General features: G+C 38.1%; 11 protein-coding genes across 11 annotated transcripts; 5 read left to right on the plus strand and 6 right to left on the minus strand.

Annotated features, from left to right (window-relative positions):
- Nucleotides 1-1795: 1795 nt before the first annotated feature.
- Nucleotides 1796-3850, plus strand: PTR3 (Ptr3p; the record flags this gene model as incomplete). Its single annotated transcript, XM_037287946.1, has 1 exon — nucleotides 1796-3850. The coding sequence occupies one exon, from the start codon at nucleotides 1796-1798 to the stop codon at nucleotides 3848-3850; it is 2055 nt and encodes a 684-aa protein (XP_037143841.1).
- Nucleotides 3851-3963: 113 nt separating this feature from the next.
- On the minus strand, nucleotides 3964-5181 carry AIM22 (putative lipoate--protein ligase; the record flags this gene model as incomplete). Its single annotated transcript, XM_037287947.1, has 1 exon — nucleotides 3964-5181. The coding sequence occupies one exon, from the start codon at nucleotides 5179-5181 to the stop codon at nucleotides 3964-3966; it is 1218 nt and encodes a 405-aa protein (XP_037143842.1).
- A 474-nt stretch (nucleotides 5182-5655) lies between these two features.
- On the plus strand, nucleotides 5656-6492 carry POP4 (RNase P/RNase MRP complex subunit; the record flags this gene model as incomplete). Its single annotated transcript, XM_037287948.1, has 1 exon — nucleotides 5656-6492. The coding sequence occupies one exon, from the start codon at nucleotides 5656-5658 to the stop codon at nucleotides 6490-6492; it is 837 nt and encodes a 278-aa protein (XP_037143843.1).
- Nucleotide 6493: 1 nt separating this feature from the next.
- SHG1 (Shg1p) lies at nucleotides 6494-6877 on the minus strand (the record flags this gene model as incomplete). The annotated part of the gene is made up of 1 exon (XM_037287949.1): nucleotides 6494-6877. One exon carries the CDS (start codon nucleotides 6875-6877, stop codon nucleotides 6494-6496), a length of 384 nt encoding a protein of 127 aa, XP_037143844.1.
- A 130-nt stretch (nucleotides 6878-7007) lies between these two features.
- HG535_0C04710 (uncharacterized protein) lies at nucleotides 7008-8846 on the plus strand (the record flags this gene model as incomplete). Its single annotated transcript, XM_037287950.1, has 1 exon — nucleotides 7008-8846. The coding sequence occupies one exon, from the start codon at nucleotides 7008-7010 to the stop codon at nucleotides 8844-8846; it is 1839 nt and encodes a 612-aa protein (XP_037143845.1).
- A 64-nt stretch (nucleotides 8847-8910) lies between these two features.
- On the plus strand, nucleotides 8911-11334 carry RTT101 (cullin RTT101; the record flags this gene model as incomplete). Its single annotated transcript, XM_037287951.1, has 1 exon — nucleotides 8911-11334. One exon carries the CDS (start codon nucleotides 8911-8913, stop codon nucleotides 11332-11334), a length of 2424 nt encoding a protein of 807 aa, XP_037143846.1.
- An 82-nt stretch (nucleotides 11335-11416) lies between these two features.
- RGD1 (GTPase-activating protein RGD1) lies at nucleotides 11417-13453 on the minus strand (the record flags this gene model as incomplete). The annotated part of the gene is made up of 1 exon (XM_037287952.1): nucleotides 11417-13453. The coding sequence occupies one exon, from the start codon at nucleotides 13451-13453 to the stop codon at nucleotides 11417-11419; it is 2037 nt and encodes a 678-aa protein (XP_037143847.1).
- Nucleotides 13454-14772: 1319 nt separating this feature from the next.
- On the minus strand, nucleotides 14773-15474 carry TAE1 (N-terminal protein methyltransferase; the record flags this gene model as incomplete). Its single annotated transcript, XM_037287953.1, has 1 exon — nucleotides 14773-15474. One exon carries the CDS (start codon nucleotides 15472-15474, stop codon nucleotides 14773-14775), a length of 702 nt encoding a protein of 233 aa, XP_037143848.1.
- A 305-nt stretch (nucleotides 15475-15779) lies between these two features.
- MIC12 (Mic12p) lies at nucleotides 15780-16073 on the minus strand (the record flags this gene model as incomplete). The annotated part of the gene is made up of 1 exon (XM_037287954.1): nucleotides 15780-16073. The coding sequence occupies one exon, from the start codon at nucleotides 16071-16073 to the stop codon at nucleotides 15780-15782; it is 294 nt and encodes a 97-aa protein (XP_037143849.1).
- A 706-nt stretch (nucleotides 16074-16779) lies between these two features.
- SHM1 (glycine hydroxymethyltransferase SHM1) lies at nucleotides 16780-18303 on the plus strand (the record flags this gene model as incomplete). Its single annotated transcript, XM_037287955.1, has 1 exon — nucleotides 16780-18303. The coding sequence occupies one exon, from the start codon at nucleotides 16780-16782 to the stop codon at nucleotides 18301-18303; it is 1524 nt and encodes a 507-aa protein (XP_037143850.1).
- A 51-nt stretch (nucleotides 18304-18354) lies between these two features.
- On the minus strand, nucleotides 18355-18966 carry YPT10 (Rab family GTPase YPT10; the record flags this gene model as incomplete). Its single annotated transcript, XM_037287956.1, has 1 exon — nucleotides 18355-18966. One exon carries the CDS (start codon nucleotides 18964-18966, stop codon nucleotides 18355-18357), a length of 612 nt encoding a protein of 203 aa, XP_037143851.1.
- Nucleotides 18967-19214: the final 248 nt, after the last annotated feature.

A 19214-nucleotide genomic window follows, 5' to 3' on the forward strand; every position in this document is an offset into this window, starting at 1 on the left:
GGATTCTATGGGACTAGAAATGGTGTGATGACGATGAAAATTCCTCATTCGTCGTCCTCTCTTATGGTTCAAAAGGCGCAAAATGTCAGGTATAAATACTGACGTATTTTCCAGATATTAATCCAAGTTCAATTAGCTTTATCTCAATTCATGATATAGGAAACCAAGGACTTATATATCTCTATAATTGAATATCATAGTGTTATCATCAATGTCAAACCAAGTTACTATCGACAACGCCGAAGAAAACATTCTTTCCAAATATAAAGAGTGTTAAATTTGCGATTAGAAACGTCGCATTGCTCATGCAGATATGTCACAACACCAACGTCAGGTTTGATCTTGTAAAACAGATCACCGATCCGTCGTTTCCATGGCAACGCAGATGTTGTCCTGCCATATCTCTTTAGCACCAATTGATACTCTATTAGAGTCTCATTTGCTTTGTTCTGTTGGAACGGTCAAGTTCCTGGTTCTCTGGGTTCGTCCATGTATTGTATCTTTTTCAATCGTATTAGCAATCCACATTTCAAGAATACGTCCTTGAGATTCTATACTACAGACTGAAATAAAAACCAAAAGAAATGAGATTGGCTCTCTGGAAAAGACGTCATATTTATACCTTGTTATTTACATGCAGTTTAAAATAAAAGGTGTGATGAGTGAAGGCTTCAATATCATCGGCCCATCATTTCTTCTGCCATCCCAACATTTTCCCAGTCTTGCAGAATCACAAGCACAGCTTGGTATTCTTAAACCAGAACGGAATAGCAATTAATACTGAATATTTGTTTACTGATGATCTAGTACTAGAAGTTTGCAACTCTGAGATCTGATTACGGAGGATCTATGGCTTGTAATAAGAAATAACAGTTGTGTTATAGGTTCTATGGGATAAAAAAAAGGGCGATCCTACAACATAAATTAGTATTGGTCAGAGAAAAACTTCCTTACGTGCTATCCTCTATTCTGGTTCAATAGGTGTAGTTTGTCAGACATAACACACTGGCAATTTTCCAAACCTTCCATCTCTTCTCATTTAATTCTTGTCTCACTGCGTAACTAATGACGCAAATATCTGCGTTGCAGAGTGCGAAAGTGTTATTTTAGTGGCTGAATCAACTCGCATGCATTATTTATACTTCGTTGAGACTTGATCTAATTCTCCTTTGAACTGGCACTTTTATCTCCTCCAACAATATTCTTAAACACCTGATTAAGCAGCGGCGATATGCATCCTCAATACATTTTCGGCACCAAGGTACCCAGTACCATGATATTTATTGTGCCTGTGCTTCACCATTTGCAAGCTCTTAAAAATTTGTCATGGAGCTTTTTACCCATATCTTCACTTAGATAAAACAGTTTGCATTTGTTTATTTGAGTATTCTTTCAATGAGTTCCGATGATCGTAGATTTTCAGTCTTGAACATTTAAGGTATCCAAAACTCATTTGTCAAAACACACTTATGCGAACCTCACCTCACAGAGCGCATATCAACTGTTACATTCACAATCGATTTGCTTTATGCGAAATTATCACTTCCACCTCTTCAATAAATTGTAGATGAAAATACATTAGCCTTATTCAGCACATTCAACAAATATCAATCAAGTTTTTTATGTGCGTGCTGAATCTAGCTGATGTGAATCCATTTCATTTGGTAGTATATTAGTATATTAGTGCTGGCTAACTGAAGATGTCGGAAAAAGAGGAACAACGCTGCAGGAGAAAACATACAAATAAGTTAGAAAACAAAGCATACTAATCTGATCAACTGCTTAATGAGATAACATGAATATACCTACCATTCTCAATGACATAGAACAGAATTTATTTCTTCCCAAAAAGTTGATTTCGTGTAAAAGGAACGACTTTTCTGGAGAGTTCAAATGTAAAGTAGAGTATGGGATTGTTGATGATTGCTCAGTGCTCTCATGTGGCTGTTGTATATCAGATTTGCTGTACGGTAATATTTCCTCAGAAACAAAGCAGGGAACCATACAGTGTCCAATTTGTGATTCAGTTAATGTATCCTTGATAGGTCCCGTGAAGCAGCTAAGGAATCTCTACCAGCAACTGCAATACTTCTCTCAACAGAGACGCCAGAACCTTGAAACTATTACTAAAGTAAACGAAGACTCTGTTTGTAATCAGATCGCAGTGAGTGAAGGATCAGTATATGAAAACCGAACTGCGGGAGTACGATCTGATGGCCCTCCAGGTAGTGCCATATCCCCAAGAGACATAGCAGTGCGCTCGCATCACACAAGACATGATTATTATTCTGGCACTCCCAATAATCAAAAGTCATTGATTGCATTGTTCCATAGCCTTGCTTCGCGTTTGGGTAGCGATTCAATAACAGATAATATCAATACGATGGATGCACAAAAGAAGATCGTTTTATCAGAGAGGCGACGTAGGGGATCAACAACACGAAGTGAGTCAAATATAAATGAAGATATAGAAAGTAATATAAATGGAGAGCTTAAAGTACTAGACAATGTATCCAATACGAGGACAATACCAGTTTCTCAAGATTCGATTACTACACCCATAAAGGATGCTCCACAGAATTTAGCACCATCGGTTAGTATTGATGAGGAGAGAGAGTACTACTTCGCAAAATGTTTTCCTGTTTATAGAAAGCGCTCCCAATTTAACACACACTCCAAATTTTTGAGAACTAAATCCAAACTATTTATCAATATGTCGATCTCTCCAGATTGTTCGAAGTTTGCTCTTCTTACTGAACATAGATGGGAGGTATACTCAATCCCCACAGAGAGCACAAATCAAAGTCCAGTTCTATTATTCTGCGGAAAATCAACTGGTGAATACGGTCCTGATTTCGGCCATTTAAACTATCCAAAGGATAGTTCTGTTTTATTCGATCGAGGAAGTAGCTCAAATCAAAATGATTCATGGGAGCATTTGTATTGCAAGCTTTCCAATGACTTCTTGGTCATATCGGGCTCGAAGAAAAGGCTGCGCGTATTTGATTTGAGTCAAAATGGTCAGCCTATTCACAGTAGCAGCTCTACATTCCCAATAAGATGCATCGATATTGATGCGAATTCCAATCTCATAGCTTGCGGTATTACAGGAATGGATAGAAATACTGGTGCTGAGCAGGCTTTAATTGTTTTCCATAAGATTGAGAAAAACAATGTGACATTCGAACCAGAATTTTTGCCACCTACAACTATAACGTTACCATACAGAGATCCAATAAACACTTTACAATTTTCTGAAGACGGTTTGTACTTGTCATGTTCTACTGCTTTGGAATCCAGATTTCTGATAATATCATTAAGGAAAATAAATGAACCTAGATTGATAATGAAGAGTTTGCGATCAATAGATACTTCACTGGAATCTGAAGGAATCACTGATACAAAGCTATTTCCAGGTAACCCAAACTTGATGTGCGTCACTTCAACAGCTTTCAATTCGCCACCAATTGTAATAAATACGAAAATTCAAAGTATCGATGGTGTTCAAACTGTTGCCCAACCCACTATGTTAATAAGGTTGGATGAGCTGGGATCTAAAATACATAAGTGTGAGATATCCCCTCGTAATGATTCAATTGCCTTTCTTGATAGAAACGGGTCTGTTTACATTATGTTTGCACCCACGATGATGGACAACGAAAAGAGGAGAATAGTTGTAGTTGACATAGTTGCAAATGCGTACAGGGCGCACGAATCTGCTGCACTTAGATTCAGTTCCGATGGTCACAAACTATACATTTTAGATAGAAAAGGGATGTTGTATCTTGAGGACTTTTCCTATGGTTTGCCACAGGAACAAGAGGTTACCAAATGTAAGAAAATTAACTGAAATTATTTTAGAGCAGTACTTGAAGCTCAAGTTGTAACATTTTAATATTTTAATAACATTTATATAATATTATTGTAAATCTGGTGGGGAGAGCAGTGTGATTATATGCATGATCAAAGTATAAGGTTTCGGTCAATGAACTGGAAACTGTCCAAATCTTTTGTAAAATCTAAGAAAGAAGAGCCAACTATTGACGGGATCGAGCTTTCGGTGATAATACCTTTTTCTACAGTAATTGAACAGTTTTCATTGGCTAAGCTCAGACAAAACTTGGGACCTGCAAGATACTTCCATTTGTCACTCTTTAACCTGGATATTTCATCCTGAATTTCATCAATTTCTGAGATCTCTTCATCACACAGCAATATTGGTATATTACGGTCGGCGGTCCCATAATGTTGTTTAAAGCCACTACTACATATATCCATAAATTCCTGTGTTGAGTTTAAGAAGACATTTGTGACATTTGATCGGACGCTATCGACACTATTGCATTTCCAAGTAATCCCCGCAATATTTGAAGGTTTCAACAAGCCCTGAAATTGATCTAGATTAGAATTGATTAACATGGTTCCATGATGGTAGGACTTTCCTCTAGCGATTTTGAAAGCACTACCGCTCACTTTCTTGTCGCCCAAAACAATATCCCCTCTTTGACTGAGAGCTAGAGGACCCTCAGGTTTTACCCTCGTTAACCATTGCACGATCAATTTGTTAAAAAAGTCTCTCTCAAATTCATCTCTGGAAGTAATGAAAGAATAATTGACATTTCCCAAATCATGCACTACAGTTCCTCCACCGGACAACCGTCTTAAAAGTTCATAACCTCTTTTGGCGAGGCTTGTTAAGTATACCTCCTTCCATACTGTTTGGTTTTTACCTATCACCACACAATCTTTGTTGACATAAAAAAGAAGTCTTTGGTTACCAAATTTATTATGCTTATCATGCCCAGATGGAGTATTGTTAAACACGTAGTTTTCCAGCGCCAAATTGTAATATGGATTTTTTGACAAACTCTGAATTATAAATCTGCCTGGTTTTTTCACTATTTCTTCTAACTCTTTTGGATGTAACTTATGAGATTGGAAATTAAAAAGCTGATCAGTTTCCTTATTCAACTCGTCTATCATATCTTTGTAATTTTCACTTTGTGTTGCAACAGTTTTGCCGCTGGTATTTTGGCTGAACATGTCGGTATACATCTCATTTAGCTCTGTGAATTTGCTGCTATCATCCCCCAATTTAAAGGGCACTTGAGACCTTATCCAACGAAGTCCATATCGCACTAAATGACCTTTAAGAGGTCCTCTCTGAGGCGCAATCAACATATATCGTGCTTGCACTTCAAGAGATCGTTTTTTTCATTATGTTCAATTTAAATATCTGCTTGTGACTTATATGCGAAACATAAACAAAAAGCCTGCTACATGCGTTTGCCAAGAAAGAGGTTATTCGATAATCGACAAATATTTTGACCAGTTGTCGTACCGCAAGGAATATCACGACTGCTAATTGGCAATTATCGAATCACGGATGCCAATATTTAAAGTAAAGGTGAGCTACACGAGAGTCTGACTCCTCCCAGGGTTACATTCACGGTATCTCAATATATATCTTAGGAGAGAATCGTATTATGACACTAAGTAAGCTACTCTGCATGTGCCTTCTTACTGTTCATTCTGTGTGCAGGATCTATATAATATATGGTGGGAGGCCGTGTTCGAAAATTTAAGCACATCGCTTCAAGAAAGTAACAATTATTGTAATAAAAACAGACAACGAGTGAGCATATCCATTTGACCATGGACAGAGCTCAAGATTTTATTAAAAAGTGCCTTTTCACAAAGAATTTCGATGATCCAAACAAGCCTATAGCTGAAAAGAGACTACAGGAGACATTACTGCTACTGCCCACAGACGGAGGGAACTCATCCAGACTGAAACGAACCAAGAGTGCATTGAAGATTTCAGCTCATAATTTACAGAACATAACCGAAAAACCTCAGAAGCATTCGAACTACCGTACAATAAACAAGAACTCTAAGAGTGCTCTCAAGGAGTACATCGTAAAATGCCAAAAGAATACAAAAAAAGCACATAGCATTGCTCATGAACAGAGCTTGACTACAAGAGACTCCTTGAATGACTACATCCAAGAAAAAGAGCCGCAATTATGGGTCTCGTTGATACAATATGACAAGTTTTTGCCGATGTACGAAAATCTATGGCAAGGATATATACGAGAAGTATTGGATATTCCGCTTGAAGTTCCTGACCCCTCGAAGCTTAAAATCAATACATCTTCTGCGCTGATGAAACTATCTATGGCAGATTATAATGGTGCTGTTTTAAAGGTGGTTAAATGTATAAATCACAATATGATTGGCATAGAAGGAATTGTCATTTGGGATAGCCAAAAGAACTTCATCATGGTTACAAAGGGTCGACTAGTTGACGCGATAAAAATTATCCCGAAGAAAGGCTCCATTTTTGACCTCGAAATACCACTGAATGAGGAAGATGCTCTGTTGTATACAATAGTTGGCGATAGATTCCAGTATAGAAGTAGTGATCGTGCGGGAAGAAAATTCAAAAGCCGCAGATGTGATGATTTAGCATTTTATATCCGTGAGAAGTAGTTCATTCCTTCTCATTACTCTGTAAAATAGTCATTAAATTACCTTTAACTTGTTCGAGTAGTTCGGGATCACTCAAAGATGTACTCACGTACTCGTCAACCTTAATACCTTTACCGTTCTCGGTCAGTTTCTGGTAGCCATCCTTCAATAACTGGGATTCTATTAAAGCACTGGTAGACCCCCTATTTTTGAATAGTAAGTTGTCGTCTTCTAAGACCATATTCCTCACAATTGCTGAAACTTCAGATCTTATTGTTTGAACCACGGTTTCACCATTCTGCTCTGCCAAACTCCTCGAAAGAATTTGTTCTTTCAATCTGTCGAAATGACCCTCTCTTTTAAATTGCTCAGCCAAATCACTGGCCTTATCCCTATTGTGTGACATGCGGAAGGTTGAAATGTGTGTTTTGGCTTTCTCTCAATCAAAATCAGTATTTCAGAAATTCGCGATGCTGTTTTATAAAACAACTTCCAGAGGAATCCAGTGGCTCAATAGTACGTAAAATGACTTGAGTATGAGTACGACCACCGCTGTCATGAGCTATCGAGAGCTTCTACATGAAATACTGTTTACCAAGGATGGAAATACACAGAGGGCCTCGAGAAAGCTTTATCAACTCCTATCATTTATTTTGGAGGAATACCAAAAAACCCGGAACCCCAAACGAACGAAGGACCAAATCTTGAGACTAGCATCTCCTTTGAAAAGTGGATTCAGGTCTCTCTCTATAAGATGCAACAACGTGGAAAGGGGAGAACTGTCGTTCAGTGAGTTTTTCCTTATTGCTTACCAAGAATATATGGCAAGAATGCAAAATCTTGTTGAATCAATACAGCTTTTAGACTCGTATACAGAGAATGAAGAAAAGGTGAGTCTAGTGCAGACTTTGCAAAGCTTTTTCATGCAACAAGCACTGGATATTTCGCTAGAAGCATATATGGAACTATGTGGTGATTATATTAGCGGTAACAAGAAATGCAAACGTGATTTACTCCTTATTCATGATGTAATATACCAATATATCATTCTTAACATAGATGAAGCAAGTTTTAGACGCAGCCCATTTGTCCAGAGGTTCTTTAACATGGGTGCTATATATATGCAAGCTTGGGTGAGTAATAGTATGAAGAGAGACTTCGTTGACATATATAGAACATATCGAAACACTTTAGATCTCTTAGCAATTATTAATCAGGAAAAAAGGCAAGATTCAGGGTTTAAGTTGATGTTTGATAATGATATTAAATCATTTCTGAATAGTTTGAACAATATCGTACTACAAGCGGACGTAATAAACTTTTTAGACACGTTTACAAGCCAAAGCGATGGGCAACGGACCACACTCTTCAAGGATTATTTCAAAGAAGTGCGACCTATTATTTTTATGGGAAATAATTTTGATCAATTACTCGTATCCATCATTTTGAGTGATTACTTTAAAGCAAACGTGAATGTTAGTAAGAATGATACATGTTTGATACAGGTGGAAATGAGAACAGAATTTGAAAAAAGTATACAGAATGCTGAAACTTTTCATAAAGAGTTACTTTGTTATTTGGACAAGCACTTCAAAAACGATTTCAAACGAAGGAAAGGTCTGCACTCCGCTACGGCAAGTGCAACGGATGTTCTTTGGGTAAATGCTATGTCATCTCTTATAGTATATTACATCCCAAAGAGGTCGTTGTTCTTGAAACGTTTTCTTAGGGAAGGCTTGTTCCGTCAAATGCTAATGTTGAATACAAAGTTTCCTAGTTTTTACGAGGATGCAAACTCTTTGGAGCATTCATTGATTCATAACATCAATGAAGCTATTCCATCTGATATGTACTTCATTAGGAGACTATTAGAAAGCGGCACGGAGACTCTAAAAGACGTCTCGGAGCTTGATAATTGTACAACCAAACTCAACAGGTTGTATGTAAGCAAACAACTTGCCGATGAGCTTTCTCTACCGTCCGGAAACCAAGAGGAACCTTTATGGCCAACGAAAGAGCTTAAAAAACAGTGGCAAAAGGAGATGCTTCACTGTCGTCTCCAAGGAAAGAAACTACATGGGTTATTTATGATGCATGTTGTGTCTGTTTCTACTCCTATTCGTTTACCTAATGGCAGAAAACTAACGCTTCTTTGTGATCTCACAGCAGCGAGCATATTATACCAATTCAATGAATATGACAATATCACACAGTCTAATCTTATCGCCAAACTTAGAAATAAAGACGTAGCTCTCTCTCTACATCGACTCCTTGAATGTGAGGTCCTTACAAAATCGCAAATGGAGCTCAAAATCAACGAGTCATTTCAAGCACCGCCAGAGGTGTCTAGATCTGGTATTCTCAGGATTATTTAGTGTTATACGTTTCCATTAGACTATAGTATATTAAGAGCTTTAACAACTTTTCGAACTTTTCGATATGCAAAACCTTAAAGTCATCGAAAAAAGAGTGAATTCTCACGTTGCTAAATGCACATTCAAAATATTAACAGACAATATAAGAAGCATGAAGGTCACTGTTAGTGACGCGACTGAGCTTCATACATTCATTTCTAGTAGCTTAGAGAGATATTTCAAAGATGATTCCAGCTTCTGGGGAAATGATTGGTTTGACTTAGAAGATTCGGCTGGGAGTGAACAAAGCCATAAAAAACTTCAACAGGATGCTATTTACTGTTTGAAGGCACTATGTCAAGCTAAAATTTGGAGAAATGCCGATGAAAAGCTACGACTTTCTCATACCAGAAGGCGCATATCTTACATATATAATCAACGGGAAGTTGTGGCAACGATATGGAAGGAACTAAAAAAGAGATGCGAGAGTTTGATAAGCTTGAAATTTGACCTCTATGTTAGCAGCATCGAATCTAATCTCTCTCATGGTAGCAAACTAGTGGAATACTGGTCAAATTTGTATCAGAATTACAAGAATTTTTTATCGACTTTCTTGCCATTTCTCGAATACATTAGGGTGAACTATACATCATTGGTTCATGATATACCAACTGATATGAATCTTCTAGATATCTACGAGCTATATTTCATAACTCTGGTAAAAACAAAGCTGAATTCCAAATTCATATCTTTTTTGAAGTCGTACGTATTTGAGTGCTTCAATCGTGAAACATCGAAGCTCAACGTTTCAAGAGTTGAATCTCCGATGTTATTGGTATATAAACACAGAGCATCCATCTTTGACGATACTGAGTTACTTTTCGAAGATTTTTATTTTGGTTTGATTCGTGAATATGTCCAAACACATGTTGACATTAAAATTAATCTCACTTATCTCAATCATGTAATAAGATACCTAAAAAATAATGCACTCATCACAGGAGCAATATCGATGGCGCTGCTGGATCGCTCGAATACAATATTTCTGGAAAACACCATTTTGTTACATTCTCAATGTGTGACGCTTTTAGGAGTTTTGAAGGACGATATTCCTCTAGAGTTTGGCACTAATAAATCAGAGAAGTTCAATCAAATTAGTGACCAATTGGTTGTTTTAATAGGAACATACAAAACAAGGGGAGTCGCAACGTCTTTTCAAAATATTTACAGTGAATTGATTCATCACTCTTTGAAAGCCATGATCGCAAAAAAAGCGGATTTACATAGCCAGTTTGTGGAGATTTGCAAATTAGTTTTAATCACTGATAATGAGAAAAGCTTGCAGTGTCACGCTAGGATTGAAATTACTAAAGCCATGGGAGGCTCTCTGAACCTTATGAGCTCTTACTCAAAGCTGTGCGACTCCTCAATCAGAAAATTCAATAAAAGCGTAATCAACAATTTGGTAAAAACCTCAAACTTAGAACCGAAAAACTCTTTGATTATCAATGTTCCGATACTATTGAAGCTTGATTCCTCTTTTTTGATAAGATATTCCCACTCTCTCTTTAGGAGAGCGATATTCTTCGGACCCAAGATCTACGAAACACTTACAAATTCGAGGTATCTGGAATTTCATTTACTGATACTTTTCGAAAAGCATTATAAGAACTCTCCTTCGTATCAAGGATTAATGTTATTGAAGCTAGAAATTTTGAGATCAGCTAAATTGGCGCTCGACTTCCAATCGCATTACAAGGATAATACAGAGATAAATTTCTTTCTATTTAATCGAAATCATATTCCGAGTACATTTAGGGGGGAGGGAAGTGAAGTTGGTACACTTCCTGAACATTTGCAAGAGGTCTGGAAGAACTTTGAAGAATTCTATCTAGAAAAAGATCCGAAAGCCGAACATAAGGTGATTAGTCCTATTTACAAATTTCAATTTTGTGAAGTTGAGACTCCATACTTTCTCAGCAACGGCAAACGACTCACGCTTGATTTGACAATTTTCCAAGCCAGTGTGATATCTTTGTTTAACGATGCAGATTTATTAACTTACGAACACATATTAGAGAAAACGAAACTAGATAGTGCTGCTTTGAAGGAAATTTTGCTTTTGTTCAATGATATCGGTCTGCTAAAGCTACATAAAGGAAGTTATTTGCTGAACAACGCATTCCAACCAGACGAAAGCAGGATAAAGGATGGAAAGCTGCGCTTTTTAGTTAATAACAATGTCAATACAGGCCTCGGAAGGAATGAAACTAATATTATTGATTCACATCATCGGGAAGGGAATCGTTCATATTGGACGCAAGAATTACTAAAAGCTTGTATCGTTCGCTCTTTGAAGGGACGTAAAGACGGTTTGGAATACGAAGTTTTATTTGAGGAAGTCGAGTCGCGGTTTCTCGGTATGAGTGTGGGAGAATTTAAGGAAGCTCTTGAAAAGACGATACGTGAAAAGTATATAACAAAACGAGAAAATTATTACATATATTAACTAAGATATATGCTTTTTGTTCATAAAATCGCATTATTCACTTATTCGACTGTTCTGTCACTGTCGAAATACATTTTGTTAATCATTCAGACTCGAAAGCTTGGTCAGCAACAGCAAACAGTATTTCCATGGCCTTTATTTGGTAGTTTACATCATTTGGATCATCTCTGTTAGGAGCAACAAGCGTGGGCCCCCATATTATATTTAAAGATTTCAGATTCATTCTATTTTGCGGCTCATGTTCGGCAACTCTTTTTAAATGAAATAGTAAAGCTCGAAGAGTCCAGTACTGAGCATCTGGGAGTTTATAAATTAACCCGTGCATATAGTTCTTCCGAGTCGCTTCATCATCAATAGATAAACATGCTTTAACTTCTTGTCCAATTTCTTCTGGAAGTAGAGATTCAGGAAGTGCTGCAAAGAAAGCTTTCAGCAAAGAGCCGACAAGATAAATATCGGAGTCTCCGTAATTTTTTGGAGGCAAGATCATTGAAACGTTACTTGGGTCCTTATCAATTTCCTCTTTCAATTTGCTGATGTCCAGAACGTTAGCAGATTTTCTGTAAACTCCCTCTAAGTCAAGACCATATTTATCGATGACATAAATACACTGTCGAACTATAGCAGGGACCATATCTTGCTCATATTCAACTAGTTTCTCAAGTGGCACACCAAATGTTTTGAAATTATTTTGGGTTCCCGGTGGCATAATACTATTTGTTTGAACATGCGATAGGGGCCTATCAGAATCAGGTGTCGACGTTGAAACAGTAGTAGATAGGCTAGGAATTCTAGCTGCTGCGAAATTTCCTGGATCTAACGTCTTAGAGGCAGCGTTAGGCTGTGGTAGGGGAATAGTCTCCTTAGCAGATTGCATTCGCTGTTTGTAATTAGGGTCGCTTGAGTATACTGTATTTGAACTGCTATAGTCGCTGCCAGAAGTTGGAATATTACTGCTGGTTGGATTCACTTTGAAGGAACTATTATTTGCTATTGCTGACTGTCCTGCTGCTGCTGTTGTTGCCGCGCTATTCGCAGAGCTTGAAAAGGGTGACTCATTGTGTGTTGATATAATTCTTTTTGGAATAGAATTTTTTGCGGGATTGACCACATAGGAAGGAGAGATTTTACTTGTAGCATTTGAAGAGTTTTTGATCATAGAAGGGTGCTTTTTGTAAGCGACAGGAATCAGATTCTTGTTCACCAGACTGGTTGTTTTGCCCGTACTGTTGTATTTGTTAAGGTAATTGTATAGATCAATTTCGTTTGTTACTGATAATGCAACAGATTTCATTGATTTCGTTGATTCAAATGGCGCCACTGTGATACCACTATTCAAGATAAGATTTTCAGTCCAAATAGTATATTTTTGTAACTGAATAGACATAGCTGTATCTATTTCCATAATCAAATCTTTCAGTTCTAAAACAATTTTTGGTCTCTCTTTTGTTATAAAAGTATTCCTCAAAGAGTCCGAATGGTCCACCCTTTGTTTGTACTCGAGATCAGCAGTATCAATTTTTCTTAGAAGTTCTTCTTCTTGTTCTTTTGTGGTTTTTGAGCCTCTTAACGTAAGTTTGGTTTTTGTTGGATCTGTCATTCTCAATTTATCCCAATCCTGACAAAGTGAATCATAACGAGCTTGTGCCTTTTCAGCAGTATGAATGGCATCAGAAACCTCCTTTTCCAACCTCCTGCTATTTTCCTTAACTGTTTTTCTCATTTTCGTCATGGTAAGTAAGAGTGCACTCATCTCGTCACACATCTTCTGTAAGGCAGTTACATAGCTTTGCTTTACTTGAGCTAACTTCCCATCAAATTCCAAGATATCATGAATTTTGACTTTCAGGGATGAATTGGTGCCAGAGGTTGTCACAAAAAAGTGCTTATACTGTTTGCTCAGTTCTTCAACATGCTCTTCTTCAAACAGGTATTTCTTGCGTATAAATTTAGTGAACTCCTCACATGTCAATAACGACTGTTTTAAGCGCGCTAAAAGGGCATTGATTGCTACATCCGAGTTCAAAACCCTTTTGATCTCTGGTTTATCAAACAATTGAGCAGCCTGGATTGCGATATCATGTGGTTCTGCATTTTGGGTACTACTCTGGGAATTCATCGGACTCAGCGGTCTTGAATTGCGAGACCTCGGTGCGGATGATATTTCACTATAACTTTCAGAGGTTTTAGACGTTTGGGATATCACCAGATATACCCTGCAAATACTTAAAACCCGTTTACTTCTCCAAGACTTTTTATTACATGCGGAATGAATTTGTATTTTTTTTCCTTTGAGTTTATTTTTTAATAATTACATTCCCGATACTGCACAGTATGTCTATCTGGCATATAGAAGACAGTTTGTCCTAACAAGAAGCGGCGGGCACTGCCAGTAACCACGTACTCAGTCTACGAGAAATTTCACTTGTTATTTGAGTGTTCCGTCAAATGACGAACAGACTGTTACTAAATTAAAAAGACTGAAAAGTCCCAAGTTATCTGCACGGGCTTTCTGAGCGTTTCTCCATCACAGTGCTGACTATAGAGTAATTCAAGTCATTGAAATCATTGAAATAGAAACAAGTGAAATAACAGTGAGGATCCGAAGAAACAACGACACATGGGGAACAGAGTTGGAAGAATTGAGTGCACATAAGAAAGTGTGGAACTATCAAGAGCTTGCCACAAACTAGTTAAGAGAGCCACGCATACTGTGCTGCATAAGATCCGAATCCTCCCTTTCAAAATGATTTTTGCAAAGTTACCACTGCTTGGAGGTTGCTTAGAGCTTGGTGAAAAATTCAACACCACTGAAGGATGCCGCGCTTGATTAAAAGCGCCAATTTTTTTTGTAGACACGTAAGCTTGTGACTAAGCGATTAAGTTTCTCGCAATCACATTCGATCGCTGGGTAGAGTTTCATTCCCATCGTAAAGCCAACTTTCAGGATGGCACGGCTTGTCATTCATAGTTTTTTCTATATATTTCAGCATGCACTTCTATGTCGTTTTCGTTTGAGATGATAATTTTGAAAGTATATAAGGTGCAAGTGGAAGATTTTTCCATTCCATTTCGTTGCGTCTCATTCTCTACATTCAACGTTTTATAGGTATGACCAAGCGATCATATCGTGATTGAGATCCTAATGTTGGGTTCACATAGCTCAATGGGTTGCTCTAAAGGTTTCGAGTTAGTCTTTGAGCTCATGTTGGTGCTCCCTGGTTTGACATTGACCATGTCGCTTGACCATGTCGCTGTAAATAAAAACCTTGAGGGCTGGAGAATTATGAGTTTGCAGTAGATGATGAGAACATTTTCACAGTGCATAGTTCAACTGATTGAACTTTTCAATGAAGATAAAAACTACCATCAAAATTAGTCTTTTGCTCCTATCTGATCAATGCAATATCTATTCTCTTAGCTAAGTAGATAGAAATCTTAAATATTCTTAGGTTTCAGAGCGTACATTCTGACAGGATACAATTCGTGAGGGAGGCCCTTCTGTCTCTCTGTAGCGATGAGCTTTAGGTCACATTGCTCAAAAATCTCTTTGAACTTAGCATCGGACCTCGTGACAGACGAATCTTCCTGATCGAAGTCATCTTGGTTGGTTGGTGTGTTGTTCTCCTTCACTACTATAGTCCCATTTGGTTGCAGTCCCTTGGTGCATCTTTTTAAAAATTTTACCAGTTCGTTGTCTGGGAGATGTCCCAGACACCACTGGCACCAAATGAGCCAGTACCTACCCTCTTCGGGCGTCCAGTCTTGCATTCCAACCTGATATATTTCACCTATCTTGTTTATAGCTTTCAATTCTATCAATTCGGTAGCCATTTGTTCCACGAATGGCTTTACAGGCTCGACCAGATCGGTTTTGCTACAGTGTTTTGATAGCATATCCCTTGTTACACGACCAATACCTGCTCCGATATCTGCGCCTATTTTCTCATACCCTGGCTCGGCAACCATCCTAGACTTGAGTTTTCTCAAAAAATGATTTGAACCCAATACATCCATCGTTGGTACAATGGTGTCCTCACCGTAGCCGCCAAGAACGCCTGTTACAGTGGCAGGGACTCCGGTCCAGTAGTTGATCGCATCGTTGTAATCTATTAAAGTATCTGGCTTAGCTGTGCTCATTATTCTTGTTCATTGTTATAACATCCATTTCTCAACAGATGCGGACTTCGAAAGATTGTCATTTTTCATGCTCATCATACGCAGCTTAGGAAAAAAAAATCAACTGTCAGAAGTTTTATTACATATATATATTCGTATTTGTGTATGCGTATGCGCTGACAGTATGAGCGATTACTTAAATTATTTACATGAAACAGAAATATATCTGGTCTTGTCATAGCAGCTGTTTCCTTACCGTGCCGATGCCTGCCTCTCCACCGCATATCGGTTTCTTCAAGAATATCAAATTTGTATGTGCAATACCCTCATTTTCCTAGGGAGTATATCCATGAAACTGAAGATCTGATCTGCTCGTTCCAGAGGTCCTTCATGGTCTCAACCATTGGTCTCCGTAGGATATCACGTGGTTTCGTCGTGAATGGGTCCGTCGCAACAATATCTTGCTTCCTGTCGATTATCCCCCGCGTCCTGTCACTGATTCTCTTCCAAATCGAGTTATTGTAATGGTACCCATCTCTATCAATCGCATAATAGTAATATGAGACAGCCAGTGTACTAGACAACAGCGTGATAGATGATAACTTCAAAATCTTGCTCATATTTTCACAATGGTAAGTGCTTAAGAGATCAAAAAGGTAGTGAGCCTTGTACTAAGTATAACGCTCTTTAAGTTTATATTGTATTCCGGTGAAGAATCGACAATACTTCAACATAAGGAGCATGTTCTGACATTGCCTGGACGGATAGAAAATGTCGTAAAGTATGATTAAATCAGTTAGTCTTTTGGTTTCGTTTACATAAGCAAACTAGTGCTCAAGGACTTGCGACGCACTACATCCAAATGTCAGTCGATAGTTTTATATTTGTTTGTCAGAACAGATTTCATCTTGTTTACTCATTAGAGTACTTGAAGTTTTCTGTGGTTGCTCATGTACCCAGGGCATCGAATAGGACACCAACGGAGACCCATGAAAAGCACATAATCCAAACCTACTTTCACATGAATTCCGGATAGCTCCCAATATGAACGAATCTCGCTCACTGACAGGACTCAATGCTAGGAACTGCTGGCTACGGTCCGGACTGTCATTTTTTCCTGTCATGATACCTGTCACGTTTTTCAGTTGTCATTGTCTGAGAGACCCAGACATTTTTTCAATTCATGAAACTTTTCAGATGTAGGTGGAAAAGTTTGTATGGATATGACAGGTTGATCAACCTCCAGGACTGGCTGAGATTAAGAGGCTTTCAAGCTATTAATTGTTGTTTGCTGGAGTGATTCAATACCAACTGTATTTTTAAAGGATGTTGTCTGGATTTGCTGCTCGCTCAATTCGTAGCAGTCGCTCTTCGCCAAGTCTGGTTCGCCTGTTCTCTACTGTTAATGCTAACAGATCTGCTGCAGCAGCAGCAGCTATCGGTTCAAAGAATCAGTCCATGATTTCAAAACATGTGGAGGAAGTTGATCCAGAGATGCATGAAATTCTGAACAAGGAACGTTCTAGACAAAAGCACTCTATTACATTGATCCCATCTGAAAATTTCACTTCCAAATCAGTAATGGACTTACTGGGATCTGAGATGCAAAACAAGTATTCCGAAGGGTACCCAGGTGAACGTTACTATGGTGGTAACCAGTTTATTGATCAAGCGGAATCCCTATGTCAGAAAAGAGCCTTGGAAGTTTATGGTCTAGATCCAGAACAGTGGGGTGTGAATGTTCAATCTTTAAGTGGTGCACCGGCAAATTTGTACACTTACTCCGCAATCATGCAAACTGGTGATAGGCTGATGGGTCTGGATTTACCTCATGGTGGACATTTATCACATGGTTATCAATTGAGCAGTGGAACGAAGATCTCTTATGTCTCAAAATACTTCCAGACTATGCCTTACTGTGTTGACCCTGCTACTGGTTTGATTGATTATGATGCTTTAGATATGACTTCCAAGCTATTCAGACCAAAAGTTATCGTCGCAGGTACATCTGCTTATTCTAGAGTCCTAGATTACAAGCGTTTCCGTGAAATTGCTGATGGTTGTGGTGCCTACTTAATGAGTGACATGGCACATATTTCAGGTTTAGTTGCAGCTGGTGTTACACCATCACCTTTCGCATTCTCTGATATTGTTACCACAACAACTCATAAATCATTGAGAGGTCCAAGAGGAGCAATGATTTTCTTCAGAAAAGGTGTTAGGAAGGTTACGAAGAAGGGAAAAACTATCATGTACGATTTGGAGAAAAAGATTAATTTCTCTGTGTTCCCTGGTCATCAAGGTGGCCCACACAACCATACGATTTCAGCATTGGCTGTTGCTTTGAAACAAGCATCTACTCCAGAGTTCAAGCAATATCAACAACAAGTTGTGGAAAATGCACGTATCTTTGGTGAAGCATTAAGCAAGCGTGGTTTTAAGCTAGTGTCCGGTGGTACCGATACTCATTTGATCTTAATTGATCTTTCAAATTTGGGAATTGATGGTGCACGTTTAGAAACTATATTGGAAAAATTAAATATCGCTGCTAACAAAAATACTATTCCAGGTGATAAATCTGCTCTTTTCCCATCAGGATTGAGAGTTGGTACACCAGCAATGACGACCAGAGGTTTCAAAGAAGCAGAATTTGCGAAGGTTGCTGAATTTATAGATACAGCTGTTAAACTAGCTATCGGTTTGAAATCTCAAGAATCACCAGACTCGAAAGATGTCAGAGCACAACTAGCAGACTTCAAGCGGTTATGCGAGGATTCTGAACAGGTCAAAATACTATCTCAAGAGATTTCACAATGGGTTGGTGAATATCCAGTCCCAGGTGAATTATAATTGTAATTTCATGAGAAGAGAAGTTTTTTGTAGCTTTAATCCTTACATAACTTAACAATTACAGCCGCTACTATTAGTTTCATTTTTAGATTGATCCAATTTGATGCCATTGTTGTTCTTCGAATTCACACACTTGTTATATTTTTCTGCCGGTATTCTATCAATTATGCTTTCGAATAATTCATTTATGCCCTCCCCTGTGAGTGCGCTAACCTTTACAATATTTTTATTCATTTGAAATTCTTCATGTTCTATGTCATTTTTATTACCGACCAGAATTATGCATATATCATCTCTCCTGTCCTGTTCTACGTATGATTGTAGCTCCTCAATCCAACTGTTGGCCTTTCGCAGACTTTCTGGTTTCGTTAAATCAAAGACTATAAGTGCCACATCTGTGTTTCTGTAGTACATTGGTGCTAGTGACCTGTACCTTTCCTGCCCTGCAGTGTCCCAAATCTCCAAATTGACTCTTTTCAAAGTCCCATTATCCCCTTCCTTTTCAATGGCTTTAGTCGTATAAGCCGCCCCAATTGTTGCATTGCACTTTTGAAACGTCCCTATCGTATATCTCATCACTATCGATGATTTTCCCACTGACGATTCGCCGAGAAGAACAAGCTTCAAATCACAGGAGTAGACCTCCCTATCTCCATTACTCATTTGAAAGGGCACAACAATCAAGCGGATATGTTTTCAGGTCTACTATCGTAATCCTTGGCTTGTTCAATCATTGTAATTATATTGTAAATTAGTTGATGCAATAGATTTTTAAAAGCATCTCGTTACCCGGCCTAAAAAACAACGTGTGAATGTGGAACCCTAAAATGTAATACAGAATTAACCGCCAACACTTATTGGAACATATATTTTCGAGTATAAGTTTAGAAGAGGTATTGGAACAAGTTTTT

The sequence above is a fragment of the Zygotorulaspora mrakii genome, chromosome 3 (assembly GCF_013402915.1).
Source record: "Zygotorulaspora mrakii chromosome 3, complete sequence".
Lineage (NCBI taxonomy): Eukaryota > Fungi > Ascomycota > Saccharomycetes > Saccharomycetales > Saccharomycetaceae > Zygotorulaspora > Zygotorulaspora mrakii.